This window comes from Mobula birostris, chromosome 32, assembly GCF_030028105.1.
Source record: "Mobula birostris isolate sMobBir1 chromosome 32, sMobBir1.hap1, whole genome shotgun sequence".
NCBI classification, from domain to species: Eukaryota; Metazoa; Chordata; class Chondrichthyes; order Myliobatiformes; family Myliobatidae; genus Mobula; species Mobula birostris.
This window is the reverse complement of record NC_092401.1, coordinates 15,266,208-15,283,304: the sequence shown is the minus strand read 5'-3', so window position 1 is coordinate 15,283,304 and position 17,097 is coordinate 15,266,208. Positions and strand designations below refer to the sequence as shown.

Sequence of the window (17,097 nt, the reverse complement as noted above, 5' to 3'; positions counted from 1 at the left end):
AAAAGCCGAATCTCCCTGTAGCCACCCATTTTAAATCTCCTTCCAATTCCCGCTCAGACATGTCAGTCCATGGCCTCCTCTATTTCCACGATGCGTCCTGTTACGTACCCCGTAACTGGGTTGCCAAACCAGCAGAAATGGAACACTCGATGGATTACTACGCACTAGTAAAGTTTTATTAAAGAAACAAATAATACAGTACTCTAATCGTAAGGATATAAATGTAACAGGTTAGCAATGATAATACACACCTGTACACAGAACCATAGAAACTACAGCACAGAAACAGGCCTTTTTGGCCCTTCTTGGCTGTGCCGAACCATTTTCTGCCTAGTCCCACTGACCTGCACACGGACCATATCCCTCGATACACCTCCCATCCATGTATCTGTCCAATCATAAGGATATAAATGTAACAGGTTAGCAATGATAATACACATCTATACACAGAACTAGGGTAATAGGAATCAACCAAGTTCTATCGCAGTCTAGGGGTAAAATGATCAATCTTACAGTGACGCAGAGTTCATTGCAGTTTAGCGCTGTTCGCAGTAATCGCTTTTGTACCGTGAGAGAGAGAGAGAGAGAGAGATGATGCAATTTGTTTCAGGCAGACATTTGATGTCTTCGCAGTTGGTTTCGGGCAGACCCTTTTTGATGTCTTTTATCCCGTTCTGGTCACTGATGTGACCCCTCCGTTCCGGATACGATCGTTCTTCCGCGGTGAACCCGGCACCCAGGCAAGGGCGGACACACCAGATTCCCACCGATCGTACCTTTACACCCTGTGAAGCTATGGTCGGTTCACGCGAACCGCACCTGCAAACTCTCACCACTTGTTGGGGCACACCGCTCTTTCCAGGGTCTCGTTGTCTCGTGGTGTCCCGTGCCTTAGCGAACCTGCTCTGTTTATCCCCTTGCTGGGATATCACTTGTCTATCAAACTTCAAACAGTTCAGCTTCAAAGCAACCGGTCTGTCAATATTCTGAATTGTGTTTCTTTTCCGTTCATCCCTCTCTCCTCTCTTATTAGTATTTTGAATGTTTCTCCATTGTCTCTCTTATCTCTCTCAATAGCATGAATCGTCCGACAGCTTGGTCTGGCGTCACAGGCCACACTCAGGTTGTAGGAACAGCACCGTATATTCCTTCAAGGTAACAGCCAACCTGATGGCATGAACATGAATTTCTCGAACATCCGGCAATTGCACACCCACCGTCTTAATCTTTCCCCATTCTTGTTTCACTCTCTTCACCTTTTTCTTACTGCTCCATCACCCCCTTCTGGTGCCCCTCATTCTTCTGTTTCTTTTATGGTCTGTTTCTTCCATGCCCCTATCTGATCAGATTACCCCTCCCCTTGTCCTTTATCTCTTACACCAATCAACTTCCCAGTGTTTTCTTCACCCCTCTCAATCCCCTGGTTTCACCTATCACCTGCCACCTTGTATAACTTTCTTCCCTCTCTGCACCTTCTTATGTGACTTCACGACGTTTATTTCAGTCTTGATGAAGGGTCTCGGTCCGAAACATCCACTGTTTATTCTTTTCCACAGATACTGCCTGACCAGCGCTGTTCATCCAGTATATTGTGTGTGTTGCCAGGGAAACACGTGTCTGGCACAATATTGGTTTACGTCTCCACTTTCATAGAAAACGAAATAATGTAATGCGCCTGACTATCTTTCTTGCTGACTGATTCAATACCAGACATAGCTGTGAGCAACATAGTTTCACCTTTTATTTTATTATCAATGATATTGATGACAATTGTCAACGTTCTTTAAGACATAGACTTGAGCTGGATGGGAACGAAAGAATCTAATGTGATATCCTCATTCAGTTGTAGTGAACCTCGCGAAGACCGGCAGCTCCGTCACCAAACTTCAGGTCGATATTTTGCTGCGGAGTAACGATACGTTATCAGCTAGAAATATACGTCCAGCTTTTAAGCTTGAAACTACACGAATGTTGATCCAGTGCAAAGCGGCGTTTTTCGCTAAAATTATTTCAACTGCCCCTACCTATACCACAAACATCATACTCTAACCCTCTTCTGCACCAAAGTCTCCTGTTCAATTGAATTTCTCTTCCCTTCCGACGCCCATTCTCCATCCATCCTGCTCCGACACTTTCCAATAACCACCAGACCCAATATCCATTTCAAAAAAAAACACTTGGGCTTCAAACCCCTTTGCCTAAACAACTCCGCTGGAACAATCCCCAAGGCAACTGTACATTATAAAATAAATTAAATTATAGCGCAAAAGAGGGGGTTGCTATTGAAGTGAACATGCGTTCACTTTCTGTTCAGAAATATGATGGCCGATGGCACAAAACTGTTCCTGAAACATTGAGTGTGTGTCGTCAGGCTCCTGTTCCTCTTCCTTGATGGTAGCAAGGATTAGGGGACATGTTGTGGGTGATTTGGGTCCTTAATGATGGATACCGCCTTTCCGAGCCATCATCCTTTCAAGGATGTCCCCCTTACACTCCACAACCAAGTATCCCCGAAATATGCCCATCCATGTATAAGAATCAGAATCAGAATCTGGTTTTATATTAACAATGAATTTTGTTTTTTTACGGTAGCGGTACATTGCAACATACAATAATAAAACGATAAATTATAACAAGTGAATATAACAATAAAGTAAATAAGTAGTGCAAAATCAGGGGAGATTTGCTGAGTAAATTTTCGTAGGTTCATTGTCTATTTATAAACATAATGGCGGAGGAGAAAAAGTTGTTCCTAAAACGTTGAGGGTGTGTCCTCAGGCCCCTGTTCCTCTTCCGTGATGGTGACAATGAAAAGTAGGCATGTGCTGGGTGATGTGGATCCTTAAAGACGGATGCCTCCTTTGTGAGGCATGATCCATTCAGTGGTTTCTCCTTACGCACCGCATTCAGGTATCCCTGAAATATGTCCATTCAAAGCAGGACACTGCCTCAGACATTAACAGTACCTCAATTTCTTCACAGATCTGCTACGATGCCCCACAGGATGGACTCGGTTCAGGGAAAGCTGTTATCAGTTTTCTTCAAGTGAAAATATCTGGGTAGAGGCCCAGAGACAGTGTGCATCGGTAGATGCTCACCTTGTTGTCATTAACAATGCCAATGAACAGGTAGGAGTTTTGTTTTGAACGGTCAAGCTGACCAGCATCTTCAGATTGCTCCTTGATTCGTAATGGCGTTGAATCACAAAAGCATTGAGAAACCATAAATAACTAAGTACTGGGCTGTTGCTAGTCACTGTCTGGATAAATCTTTGTTACAGCTCAATGACAGCTCTTATCCATTTATTTATACATTCTTATTTAAACATGTTGCTATTCATCTTTATGTTATAACCTCTGAAAATCGAGTTCACTGGTGTTCCATGCCACGTTCCTGCCGCAGTATTTCTTGAGATTAAACAGTGTGATACACCCGTATTCACAGACTGAAATATGGCTGGGGGCAGACAGAGACTATTTGTTTAGTTCCACAGGGATACTCTTTCAATTCTGACCTTCGCTAGTCCTTGCATTGAAAGAAATGCTGGGAAATGTGCACTGCTCCATGTCACCCACTGTGCCAATCGTCTGAGCTCGTGACCTGGTTTGTGCCCGAGCCCAAGTTGTTCCAAGAAATGTGCAGCAATGACACATACTGTGCAAATTTGGAAACTGCCCGATCTAAACTATGCACAATAATATGGAAAATATCGTCATGAACTCCCCCGTAACTGATTTACTTGTAGTCGTTAAATACGCGAAAAGTCCAAAGCAATCTTCATAAGCAACAGTTAGTCTTCAATAATGTGTTCGCTGTTAGTTATTTTGGGTTTCACCAGGAACACAGTGCATTGCAGCCTTGACTAATCAAACCCTAAGATTTCGACATTTGACGTGAAAGAGACTTTTCGTATCAGACGATATTTGGCTGATTCTCCACCACCCCAGTCTGCTGGACAAAGTCATTGCATGCACCGATCAAAGTGGCAGAGTTTGAATTTGCTGGATGTCAGTCATCTGAGCATCAGATCATTCTGACAGAATCCCGTAAGGCAGAGACTAGCACGGCACCACGTTCAGGTATTTCCTCATTAACCTTCTTCCAATGTGAAATCAGGAATGAGAATATTTAGCGTTGATTTCGTAAAGATCAAAAGCTTTTTCCAAGTCCTCGGCAATTAATTCAATTCGGATCTGGATGCAGCAACAATTCTTCAGGTGCTGATAAGTGGTCAACTTTTGAAAGTAAATGGCCTTACCATTAATGAATAACCCCCCAATAATCAACATTCTGGGAGTCAACTCCGACTAGAAAATCGTACACAAGCCATTTTTGTATCATGGATGTAAGGTGTCTCTCTGAAGCTTTGTATTCTATTCTTCTTCTTCTTCTAACGAACATGAAAAGACACAAAACAGATCTGTGATAGAACAATCTCCTATAACTTTGCAGCTCCTAAACTACACAAGAAATTCAGCACCAGTGCAAAATGCAGATTCCTTCATCATCTGTGTATCAGTCGCTCTGATACATTAATTCATTTAAAGGGCCTCAAAGGAACATTTCTAATTTATATATTCCTCGTAAAACTGTAGGGAGAAAACCAGCAGATGTAGGGGACACGAGAGACTTCAAAACACCCCTAATTTCTCAAAGCGATGACTTCAAATGTAGTCCAGGTACCTCTGTTTTTCTACATAGAGGCGCTCAAAGGCCAGCCAGCCAATAGCATGTGTGAAAAAGTAAATGCAGTAAAGGTTCAGTGCAGGAACTCGTTCACAGAAGTCAAAAAGAGTAGAGGTTCTTAGTTACCGAAGCAAAGCTGGTAGAAGGGCTGGAGCTGTAAGACAAGTGACCGCTTGGAGTCTGTTTAAGCACTGCTACGAAAGGCTAGCTAAGTTACGCCTTCTACTCATGTGATTGCCGCTGAAATTTTGAGCTGTTTAAGCTGCCAAATACACACCCACGGAAAAAATACTTAAAAAGACGATCCGGTATCATTATCACCCACTTTCATTTGGCCATTTATCTACTTTGAAATGAATAATTGGGCTTTGTTTATCAGTATATCAATTACGGAGTTGGTCAATACTATTAAATTAGTCATTGGTGCTACATACAATGAGGCATTTCCGTTTCCATGGCAGGACTTTTTGACAACGACCTATCGAACTCGACATTGGATTGGCCTCAGTGATGCTGCGTCTGAAGGTGATTGGCGCTGGGTGGACGGAACTGATTATTATTCCTCTTCAAGGTGAGTTTCTTTCTAGTTTGTCCCACCTCTCTGGCGTTGAATGATAAATGGAAAACAAAATACCTCAGTACTTCTTGTTCTGGGAGATATTTACAACATAACGATATAACTAGGTTTTCTAATTTCAGGTAGCCTTTAGCTCCTGTACTAATGTTTTACGCGGCTTGTGATTCACCAGTTTTTCTCTCATATTTGTTCTATTTCCCATACCCTCTCAAGCCCCTCTTCCCTCGGTTACATCACCCGCCTTCCTATGTCCACCCACCCGCAACCCACATAGTTTACTAGATTCCTTCCTCCAGCTGCCGTCCACTTATCTATCTTAATGGGCCGCTTTCACGTCATTCTTACGTATCGCATTCGCGCACTTTTAGTCTGTGTGTCCTGGCCTGTCACTATCCAACCTCTCCGCCTACGTCTACAGCTCTCCTTCAGTCACCTGGTTCCTTCTGCCCATTATCCCACAAGGTCTACCTGTATCACCTCACGTCCCCTCCTCTTTATACGGTTTAGCTCCTCCCTCTACTCCTATTCCAGATATAGGGTCTGGAACCTAATTGTCGACAATTCCTTTTGCTCTGTTGATGCATCCTGAAATTCCTGAGTTTTGCAGCATTTTGATTTTCCATCAAATTCCAGCATCAGTAATTCCTTTTTTCTCCAGCGCTCTGCAGCACCAGGTTGGATTTTGAGCTTAAAGTTCAGACGTAGCTCACAGAATTGATTTGGAGTTTTAATTTGAAGCTTTTAGCCTCCCTAGAGCTCATACGTATGAACAAAAATTCGATGACAATGCCCCCACCGTTGCTATTTAAAGCAAACATCATCTACTCAAAGCTCAGTTACTTGGCTATTTATACAGACTGCCGTTCCGTTTCTGATTTTTTAATGCTTTAAGATTACATCTCCTTACTGTGGTGTGACTGGTGAATCACGGCCTTCTTTACTGACAAAAAGACTCGCTTTAAAATAGATCCAAAAATTGATCTGCAAATACCTTATCCGATGGGTAGTTAAAACAAAGATTTAAGGCTAGACAAAAGACTTGGAGCTACCCAGATTGAAGCGTGGATCTGTGGTCCCTGAGAATATTGAAAAGATTGCATTAACTGGTGTTATCCAGAGAGCGTTGACTTGTATTGGACATCGGCCGTGTGCAGGGGCCAGAAGAATGAACGGGGGCTCTACAATATGTATACGGATTTAATGCCTGGACAGAAAATTGAATTTTGTAAGAAGTTGAGGGTCTGGTGTCGCGGAATCAGGAGGTCGGTGAACACAAAGACTACAGACCTACTGATGTTGGAGGTATTAGGCAAAAAAAAAACAGCAGTTAAAAACGGCATTGGCGAATATGAAACAGTTTCGCACAGAGAACGAGCCTGAGGAGCAGGCAGTGGGCGTTGCCGTAGAGGGAATAATCTGCACCATCGACCATTGTTGCTGTCGCGTACCGCTGTAACAGGACAACCTTGAATACAAAAGGTAGGAAAGAGTCACGTGGGTAGAACAAGATTAAGCTCGAGATGAGAATCATGGAAGCCAACTCATTCATAAAAAACATTAAATATAACTGAGGATTCTATTACCCCAGTCTGGGGCTCATTCTTTAGCAGCGGCAATCGGAGATCGGAGCATGAGAAGAATTAGCTCACTCAGCTTCGGTGGTTGAGCACGTAATGCATCGATTCACGACAGTTTTCTGTTTTTGAGCAGCGGCCAATCAGAATCAGGAAAATTCGGCGGGGAAAGCGGACCGACCATTGTTATGGTGGCCAGTGTTAGAGCGGGGATTTTAAGACTTCAGCTCTTTGAGACTTCAACGAGGAGAGGCCTCAGTCAGAAAATGCGAATATATGTTTGTAGAATTTTCCACATGTCTGTTTATTGTTTTTTCTATCTTTGTATTTGTTCAGTAAGAACAGTAGGGATAGCAGGAACGGTAGTTGAATGCTCCTGTGCAGGTTATGGGAAAACAGGGAGACCTCCAGGCTCCCTGCTGACTACGCAGCGAGAACTGCACCCGGCTACAGCTTCTATCACTCCTTGTTAAGGATATGGAGCTGGTAATGGAGAAGTCCGGATCATTTGGGACGCTGAGCGGTGATAGTTAGGACATATAGAACGGTACTTACCACCAAGGTGATGGGCAGGTGAAACTAGGTAACAGACAGGAAGGAGCAAAGTTTTAAATAACCAGTGCAGAGTACACCTGGGGCCATCTCCCTGAACAACACGTTGGAGCGTGTTGAGGGGTATGGCCGAGTAGAGGAAAGTCACAGCTGTCGGGTGTCTGGAACTGAAAGTAAGGGGGAGGGAGATGCGGCGACCTGCTGGTGATAAGGGATTCGTTAGTTAGGGGAACAAAAAGGTTCTGTTTACGAGAACGAGATTCCGGATGGCATGTTATCCCCCTAGTGCCAGCGTCCCGGATATCTCCAATGTAGTCCTCAGCAGCTCAGGAGGTGAGCATCCAGAATTGATGTTCCAGTTAGGTACCAATGGCATAGTTAGGAAGCGTGACGAGATTATGCAAAGTGAATGCAGTATATTAGGTGCTAAGTTACAGTGCAGGACCCCCTGACAGCTCTTTGGAATGCCATAGCCCTGTCTAAGATAACAATGATCCGAGCATCTGCAAGCAATATATTATCTGAGTGGTTCTATCGTGTCCACAGAACCCTACCTTTATTCTTCTAATAATGGAATCTCCTATCACTACTGCAGTCTTTGTCACCTCCCTTCTCTTCGGATCCACAGTGCCAGAGTAAGCGCCATACATCTGGTCGCTACAGCCTCTTCTGATAGGTGGTCCACCTCAAGAATATCCAAAATGGTACACTAATTTTTGAGGGGAATGGTCACAGGTGAACGATACTCTTGCTATCCAATTCTCTTTCGTCTTCTGGCATTCACCCAGTTACCTGCTCCTGAAACGTAGGGGTGATAACAGCCCTACAGCTCATATCTATAACTTACTCATTCACCAGTATGAGCAGAACATCATCGAGTTGCAGCTCCAGTACCTTAACGTTCTGTGAGAAGCTCTAGCTCGAGGTACCTGGTGCAGATGTGGTTATCTGGGAGATTGGATATCTCCAAAAATTTCTGCATTTCAATGACGAGAAAACATAGTTCCTGTAACTATCTTCCTTGCACTGACTGTGGCATAGTAGACGAAGAATCAAAAATAAAGAAGACGCTTATCACATACTTACTTCATTCAAACCTGATGAACCCAAGCCACTCTAACACTGGCGCACTCACACGACTACTGCTCCGCCTGCTCCTGCCTTATCCTTATTCTTTTTTTTTAATGAATCCTCTTTAGCGATTGGACGCAGTTCTACTCCGTAAACTGCCGCGAAGGGTGTCATTTTTAAACTTTAACCACGGATTAGATATTGGCTTTGTGGGAGAAGCCAGAAAATGATAGCAGGTGGTTACTTCCTTGACTGGATGCTTGTGACTCTTAGAGTGCCGCAGCGATCTGTACTTGGTTCGTGGATTCTTGTCATCTACTTTAACGCTCTGGATGATAAAGTTAAATGGGTCAGTACATTTGCGGATGACTGCAAGATAGGGGGTTTCGTGGACAACGAGGAAAACTATCAGAGCATGCAGCGGGATCTGAACCTGCTGAAAACTGGGCTGAACAGTGCCGCATCCAATTTATTGCAGACAATTGCGAGGTGCCATACTTCGTTAGGACATGCCAGGGTAGGGCCACCACAATGAACGCTTGCGCACTGTGGTGTGTTGTAGAACAAAAAGATCCGGAATACAGGTTCATAAGTTATTGAAACTGACATTACAGGCGGAGAGTGTCGGAAAGAAAACTTTTGTCACATTGGTCTTCATAAATCAAAGTATTGAATACAGCAGATTGAATGTTATGTTAAAGTTGTATAAGACCTTGGTGAGGTCCGATTTGCAGTACTGAGTGCAATCTTGGTTACCTACCTACAGGAAAGATGTAGCTAAGGTTGAACGAGTACAGAAAAAATTTACAAGGATGTTGCCAGGACCGAAGAACCTGAGTTAGAGGACAGTTGAATAGGTTAGGACTTTATTCCATGGAAGATAAAAGACTGAGAGGAGATTTCATAGAGATGCACTAAACTATGAGAGGTATAGATAAGGAAAATACAAGCAGGGTTTTTCCACTCAGGTTGGGTGGGACTAAAACTAGTGGTCATTGGTTAAGAGTGAAAGGTAAAGTGCTGAGCGAAAAATGTGGAAAGTTCTTCACTCGGAGCGTCGTGAGTAAGTGGGATGTGCTGCCAGCGCAGGTGGTGCATGCGAACTCGGCTTAAACGTTTAAGGGAAGTTTGAATATGTACCTGTATGATAGGGGTATACAGGTCTATAGTCACGGTACTGTTGGATGGTTCTGCACGGACTGGATCGGCGAAGGGCCTGTTTCTGCGCTGTGCTCTATGATTCCATTACGGGTGTGCTGGTTTCGCAGCCGGATATCGGTTGTTGAGATCGGTTGCCTGGCCCATTCTTCGGCTAAAAAAAATGAAGATCGCTGGCGGAATAGCACCCAGTAGTAATATGCAGTCAAAAGTGGAGGTTGATAATTCAATCATCAAGTCACTTAGTCAAGGCATATGCCGCTTTGATGCAGGCGGAGAGTCAGCCCTGAAGACGGATGCAATGGTTTGGAGGGGTTTGATGTTCGGATATTCACTGAAATATAAATTGGAAAACAATAATGTTCGAATAAACTGATGTAAATTTACGCACTGGTCATTGAAAGCCAAATGCATGTCCACCAAGTTATTAAGAAAGGAAACGTTTGCTTGTTTTTATTCTTAAGGTATTTGAATTCAGCAGTAAGTAGTTCTTTACATTAGCTGGAGTATTGTGAACAGTTTTGTTCTATAAAAAAATGAATATACTTTCCACAGAATGAGACAATGAAGGTCCAAAACAACTGGTGCAGAGTAGCGAGTTTGCTGAAAGAGGCGACTGCGAAGATCATCATCAGAATTTAGAAGAATGAAAGATCTCGATGAAAACTGGTGGTTGCATGCAATAGACAGAGAGAAATAGCTCTACAACAAATGCATTATATTAAAAGTATACAGCCCCAACACATCCATTTATTACTGCTGATTAATAATGTATTTACTAAACGGAGGGGGGCATTTCTATTCTGTGCAATTACCAAGAAAGAGCTCTGTGGCCAAAATCATAATTAGAGCAGTTGTCGCCATCTTCACCTGGAAGGGACAAATGACAGATGCCAGGTGAAGCCTTTCTATGTGAAATTAACAAACGCATCAGATCACGGAAGAGAGAAGCAAAGGATAGACTATGAGACCGAGTGGATGTTTCTGTTGTAGTGATGATAAAAAGCGCTACAGACCTAGCATTACATAGGCATAAATTTCTTATACCATTTCACCTTTCAGTGGCCTCTACTGACAATATGCCCAGTGCCATTTACAGCTTCTGCGAAAACAAAACAAAGTCTGCCTGCAGGAGTAAGAACTGCATTACACTCAGGTATAATATAATGTAGTAAGTAGTATTTGTACCATATTGCTGTTGTAATAACCATCTATACTGGATATTCAATGTAGCTAATTTCCTTCTACTGAAATAAAGTCCTAAACTCCAAACCAAACTGGTTTATGGTAACACTTCAGCATAAAATTTGTCATATTGAGAGTATTTCCATTTCCAAATTCAGAAGCTGGGTGAAAGGTAGGCAGCATATGCCGGTCTTCTAGCTGCACCATAGCCTGCAACATGAATATGGAACTAAAGCCGAGATTGAATTCGGCGTCCAATGAATAATACCGCTTTCCTTGTTCGTTTATTTAGATACTGGGATGAAGGGGAACCCAATAATGATAAGGACGCTGAGGACTGTGTGGAGATACTTGACACTGGAAAATGGAATGATTTGCCATGTGATGAAAGAAGGTATTGGATCTGTGAGACATCTGCATTGATTCCCTCTTCAATATAGCAGTTACCAAGAGAGCAATGACTCAATTTGTCAATATTGAATATGATATACAGATGTTATGTCGAATAAGCACAGATTTTTGACTATCCAAAGAGTGCTGATGTTTTAAAAGATATTATAGTCACTCATTCTTGTCCTTTTCTGTTGAGACATATTTTCGAAATCCCACATGTGTCGCTTTTTCCACTCCAGCTGTAATGAATTTAGATCATGACTACAATGAAAATATAAAAGTATTCTCCGTCGTTTGTAAACCTCACCACTTGGAAACTCTCTCCAGGCTTTAAATTATCTAGTAACTGGAGCTGCTCCAGCTTCCTCAATGAACCCTTTGAGCTTGAAAATGCGCTTTACAGAAAAGTGGGTACATTTACCATGGAAGGAGATATGCATCCCTGATTGATTGAGTGGGAAAATGGGAAATATGCATAATGAAATAAGACTGACAGAATGCATATGGGACAAGGGACAAGGCAGATAAATTTGCACTTAAATAGAAACATTGCTTTTTTTTAATTGTCAGTGACCTACGACGTGATTTTTTTTTTGAGCCGGAAGTCAGCAGTGGTGCAGTGCTAGCCGGAGTGCACTGGAGCTTGTCCGGCACATCTTTAAGAAAAAAGCCAAAATAAACAAGCTATCTAATTAGGTACCACCCAGGGTGATTAGAGTATCTCAGAAACCGCTGATCTCCTGGGATTTTTACGCATAACAGACTCTGGCGTTTACAAAGTATGGTGCCAAAAACAAACAAAAAATCCAGCGAGTGGATTTAACAAGATGTTTTCGCTCACAGAACAGCCACTCGCCGGATTTTTTTTTTTTTTTGATACAGCTGGCTAAATTTGTATTCCTTCTCATCTTCTTGCGATCCCGTTTATGGCAGGCTCCATACCATTTAGAATACTCTCTGCCTTACATCTAGACGAATTTGTAATACTTCGGCCAAAAATCAAATCTGCTCAAACGTTTCGTGTTTTGGAGGAAGGATATATTCATATATCTCCAGCACAGTAAATCAGGTTAAACAATGGTTAAAATAATCGGATTGGTTGAGTTTAGCTATTATCCCAGAATAACAAGAAATGCAAGGTGAACTGGAAATAGCAATATGTACTTCCCTCTCGGTTTGAGCATTGCTTGCAATTCCGATCACAGGCATAAAAGTTGTGATTGGATTGGAGAGGTCTAGGGGAAGCAAGCAACGATATTGTCAGGAGTGGAGCTGTAGCTACGTGGACTATTTGAAAAATTGAGGATTGCCTTGGAACAGAAGTGGCTGATTGGATATGTAACTGAGTATATTAGGAAATATATTGAAGCTGTTATTCGAATAGAACTATTTCCCTTGGCAGAAAGACGAAGAACTAGGTGATATGTTTCAAATAGGAAACACTTCTTTTTTCAACCAAATGCGCTGTGGAATTCGTTGTTTGAAAGGGTACACGATTTGGAAAACCTTACAACATTTGAACAACAGAAGGCCGGAGAGTCCAGCTTCTCTCGACCAATTTGTCCATCCGCTATTCGCTGTTTTTTTTTCTGCCAGCAAATAATGACAGACGTCTGTCGATGCAAACTTCAAATAAAGCATATCGTATAGATCCTCAGCTTTAATGAACTTCTGTGTGTGTTTTGTTGTATAATGTTGTTTCCCAACACTGGAATACGTTGATAATTAGGGGCATATAAGATCTCTAAGATAGATAATCTTCCACTGAAAATTAATGATATCCCTAATGTATTCTTTCCACCATAACGCACTTCTTTCCTCCCACGTTCTCCCATTTTTGTGCGACCATTTCAAATCAACTGAAACTTTATGTCCCTTTTTATTGTCTACCAGACTGTTAATAAAAGATAAATGATATTTCCTGTTTCTGAATCTCGGGTCTCGATGTGTTTTTTAAACCATTCATTAACGTCAAGAGAACACAGTAAAACGTTTGCTGTATCTATTGACTGTTTGCAGAGTACTTCTGATATCTGTTTATGCTGAATCTAGCCACCCTGCATTAATCCGTGCTACAGACAGCTGCTCATTTCTATAGCCGGTATTCAGTTTGAACACACAACTACGTTTAACAAGTAGCTTCATGCACCTACAGAATAACGCTCTCAAAGACCAATTGTACAAATGAATGTAAATACTTTTTTTCGTTATTAAAATGACAACTTAATGGCAGAAAAGTCCAAGGGATTCCAAAGTCTTCTCCCTTTGTTACAAGCACAATATATTCTACAGATACCGCAAATTCAGAGTAATACACACAAAATGTATTCAGCAGTATTGCAGCGGCTATAAAAATGAATAAATATCCGATGTTTTACGCTGAGATCCTACATCGGCACTGGCAATAAAAAGAGAACGACCCGGAATGAGATGGTAGGCGATGGGAAAAGTGTGTAACCCAGGCAGATGATAGGTGAAACCAGGTGAGAGGGGATAGTTGGTTTGGGGAGAGTGGGTAGCGATTCAGAAGCTGGGATAGATGGAACATATAAGAGGGCTTACGAAGGAATCCGATAGGAAAGGAGAGTTGTTCATCGGAAAAAAAAGAAAAAAGGAGGGACATTAGAGGGATGTTAATGTAATGGAGAAGAAGATAATGGGTAAAAGGGGTGCCAGAATGGGGAATATTCAAAGAAAGGACCGGAGGGGATAAAAATTACCAGAATTTAGAGACATCAGTGTTCTTGCAGTCAGGTTGGAGGCTACTAAGACGGAATATGAGGTGTTGCCTCTCCATTGTGAGAGTGGCCTCATCGTGCCAGTAGAAGAAGCCATCGACCTACATGTAATAATGGGAACGTGCAGTTGTATAAAATGGTTGAACATAGGGAATCCCTGCTGTTTGCGAATGCAGCAAACGTGCCTTCCTTTTCATTTCTGATGAAGCTCGAAAGTTCCTCTCATTAAATGCTGCCTGTCCTGTTAAGTTGTTGAAGCATTTTGTGCGTGTCATTCACCTTAGATAGACATATGTTATAATTCGTCCCCTAAAACCGCATGCACAAACTTCAACATCAATCTTTCCCCACAGGGTGTCCATCTGCGCTTGCCGTCAACGGCATTGTGGCTGGGCGGTGGAAGGAGGAGGATGGTGGCATTCTTTTCTTTCTGACCATTCTGTTCTCCCTTATTTGAGAAGTTTTCATTTGGGTCCTCAGTGGGACCATGCATAAAGAACCAAGTGTATGATTTGAAATCCAATCCTACAGATAGATAAACTGACTTGAGACTAGTGCAGATACTATTCATAGCATTAATTTTGACTCTGAACAGATAACGTGTGGAGGTGAAGTAAGACTACACTATTATGGCTGGGGATGGGAAAAACAAGATGTGAAAACTCTGCAACAAATGAATGTGGTTGGGATTTGAGTAGAAACTGCTGTGATGCTGTTTGCATCGGCGAAAAACACTCGAACTGAGGAATCTAGTCCAGCCGTAGAGTTCTCTGGGTAATATTATGCTCTCGCTATTTCTGCCTGAATCTCTCGTTTGCCAGATGTGCGCTCAGATTTAGCGACTGGTTGTGGATTTCCCTCCATTTATCATAAACTTCAATCCCTTATTTATGACACATTGATATACACCGACAAATTCTTCAGTGGATCAAGATGGAAATCTGTTACAATACACCGATAGACGCGATGACTATGTCGATATGTAAAATTAGCAAACTAAATATTTTTTTCTTTGAAATGGGACCGTATTTTGGGATATGTGCGACAATATTTGTCAAGCAGTCACAATAAATGTGTTGAACTTTGTATAAGGTGAGTTTCTTTTCAACCCTTGAGTTCGTTAAGCAAAGGATATAAGCTTGAGGGGAGGGAATCGATCTATTATGAAGACAAAAAAAAAATGCTCTGCTAATGTTGAAATGCTCGGACTCAACACCGAGAGAAGAATGCTCGAAATACTCCGGTCTTTGTTGGAGAGTATCAACAGTTTGTTTGTGTGTTTGTTTTTTCCAAAAAGCCCAGTAGTTCTATAAGTGTAAAAGTAATACCCAACAATGTTGCCTCTCTAGCGGTATTTAAACGCATAAGCGTTTAATCTGGCAGCATATAGACGGAAATTTTGATCTGGCCAAAGAAGAGGACAGCGTAAAAAGGAACAGTAGCTGAAACAAAGCAAATTTCTGAAATGTAATTTCTTTTGTTCAGGTTGCTGTGTTTCAGTTACCTGTCTGAGTTTCATTAAAACCTCCAGATCGATGAACAACACCCAAGAGAATGCATTACCGGGAAATGCTGTTCTATCGGTTGGAAGGGATCTGACGGTAAGAGCTGCCACATGTCCACAACTTTAATTGTTGATACTAAGTCACTGTGGAACAAAGTAATAAGGCCAGAAGTATTCTTGTCCGATTGTGAACGCCGTGAATTTAATATAAAATAAAGATGTTGCGTGAGGGGGGGGTGAAATCTATATTTCTAGCTGTACCTTGATATTAAACAACACACACCCAGCATTTCCAGCATCTGCAGAATCCCTCATGTTTATGCACATTCAGCTTTCTTCGGGAAATGATTAGAAAATTTCGTATTGTAAACCGCCTCCAAATGTCTGTGCGGGAATGTTGTCGAAATAACAGTTAAATGTTCGACGGGTACGGTGGACAACCAGCAGCAACAGAAATAGAAGCAGGCACAATATTTCATGCACCGACATACTGTATTTCTCACTCCATTGTTACAATCAACCCAAATGAACAGAGGTCAGTCAACATAGAACATCGAATGGTATCGTGCACGTGCTGGACCACTATACTAATTTCAATTGCAAATCTGTCTGCAAGCAGTCTTTGTACTGAATATTACCTGCTTCTCCATGTGCTTATCGACTTCACTATCATGTTAGTTTTCACTAGCTTCTCGTATATAGCCTTCCGGGTAACGACCACTCTGTTAAAATGTTCCTTCTTAACATACTATGATCTGGCTTCAGAAAAGTATATTGTGTTTTTTTTTTCCAAATTAAACCAACTTCAATCCTTATTGCTCACCTGGCTTTTGATAGTCCGCTGTACGGAAGAGTCAAGATTAATAAACAACACAGATGTTTCCCTCGTTGTCTTTGCTGTGCTGCCAACACAGCGAAAATAGTTTAGGTGAGAATGGGGAATGGGTGGGGACAATGAAATACGTGAAGGTAAAGTACCATAAAACGGAGAGTAACAGCAAATCTGAGCAGTACCCATATCTGTAAACAAATAACAGTGGACAAATAAACGATCAGCAGGGGGAGGACACCATAGCTTCCCTCGCGTTTCCCTCATGTTTCCGTTCGAACTTCTCACCTTTTACCTTTAATCCATGACCTCAAGTTGTAGTCCCACCTGACGTCAGTGGAAAAACATTCTTTTGCATTAACCCTATCTATACCCCACATATTTTGCATACCCCTCATAATTTAACAGCCTTTCTTCCTCTCCGTTACACCCCTTCTGCAGGTTCCGTGCGCAGATTTCTTGATACGGTTAACCACGTTATCATCCAATCACGAATATACATCATAAACAACAACAGACCCAGCACTGATCTGTGCAGTACATCACTAGTTACAAGCCTCCTATCGGAGGCAACCATCTACTGCCACTCTCTCGCTTACCACGAAGTCAATGCCTAATGAAGTACTGCTCTAACCGGTCCCTTTGAAAACCTTCCAAAAAACTTCTCCACTAGTGATTTCAGGCTTAGCGGCCTACAAATCCTTGGTTTACTTTTACTTTCTTGAACAGCGGAAGAACATTGCCTCTCCTCAAATCTCCCAGTGCCTCACCAATCAGGAAAGATTATTTAAATATCTCTGCTGGGGCTCCTGTAAACTCTAAAATTGCCC

General features: G+C 42.1%; 1 protein-coding gene across 3 annotated transcripts in view; it reads left to right on the top strand.

Moving 5' to 3' along the window:
• LOC140191161 (CD209 antigen-like protein C) overlaps positions 1-13,364 on the top strand; it is a 58,873-nt gene extending 45,509 nt beyond the window's left edge. The window contains exons 7-11 of one of the 3 annotated variants that reach the window (XM_072248294.1): positions 1,844-1,909; positions 2,229-2,234; positions 2,983-3,128; positions 5,148-5,257; positions 11,096-13,364. In XM_072248294.1, coding sequence (XP_072104395.1) covers positions 1,844-1,909; positions 2,229-2,234; positions 2,983-3,128; positions 5,148-5,257; positions 11,096-11,243 — 476 coding nt within the window. In that variant the 3' untranslated portion in view covers positions 11,244-13,364. The remainder of the gene's footprint in view (positions 1-1,843; positions 1,910-2,228; positions 2,235-2,982; positions 3,129-5,147; positions 5,258-11,095) is intronic. The other 2 variants (XM_072248293.1, XM_072248292.1) reach the window with 2 other exon arrangements.
• Positions 13,365-17,097: the final 3,733 nt, after the last annotated feature.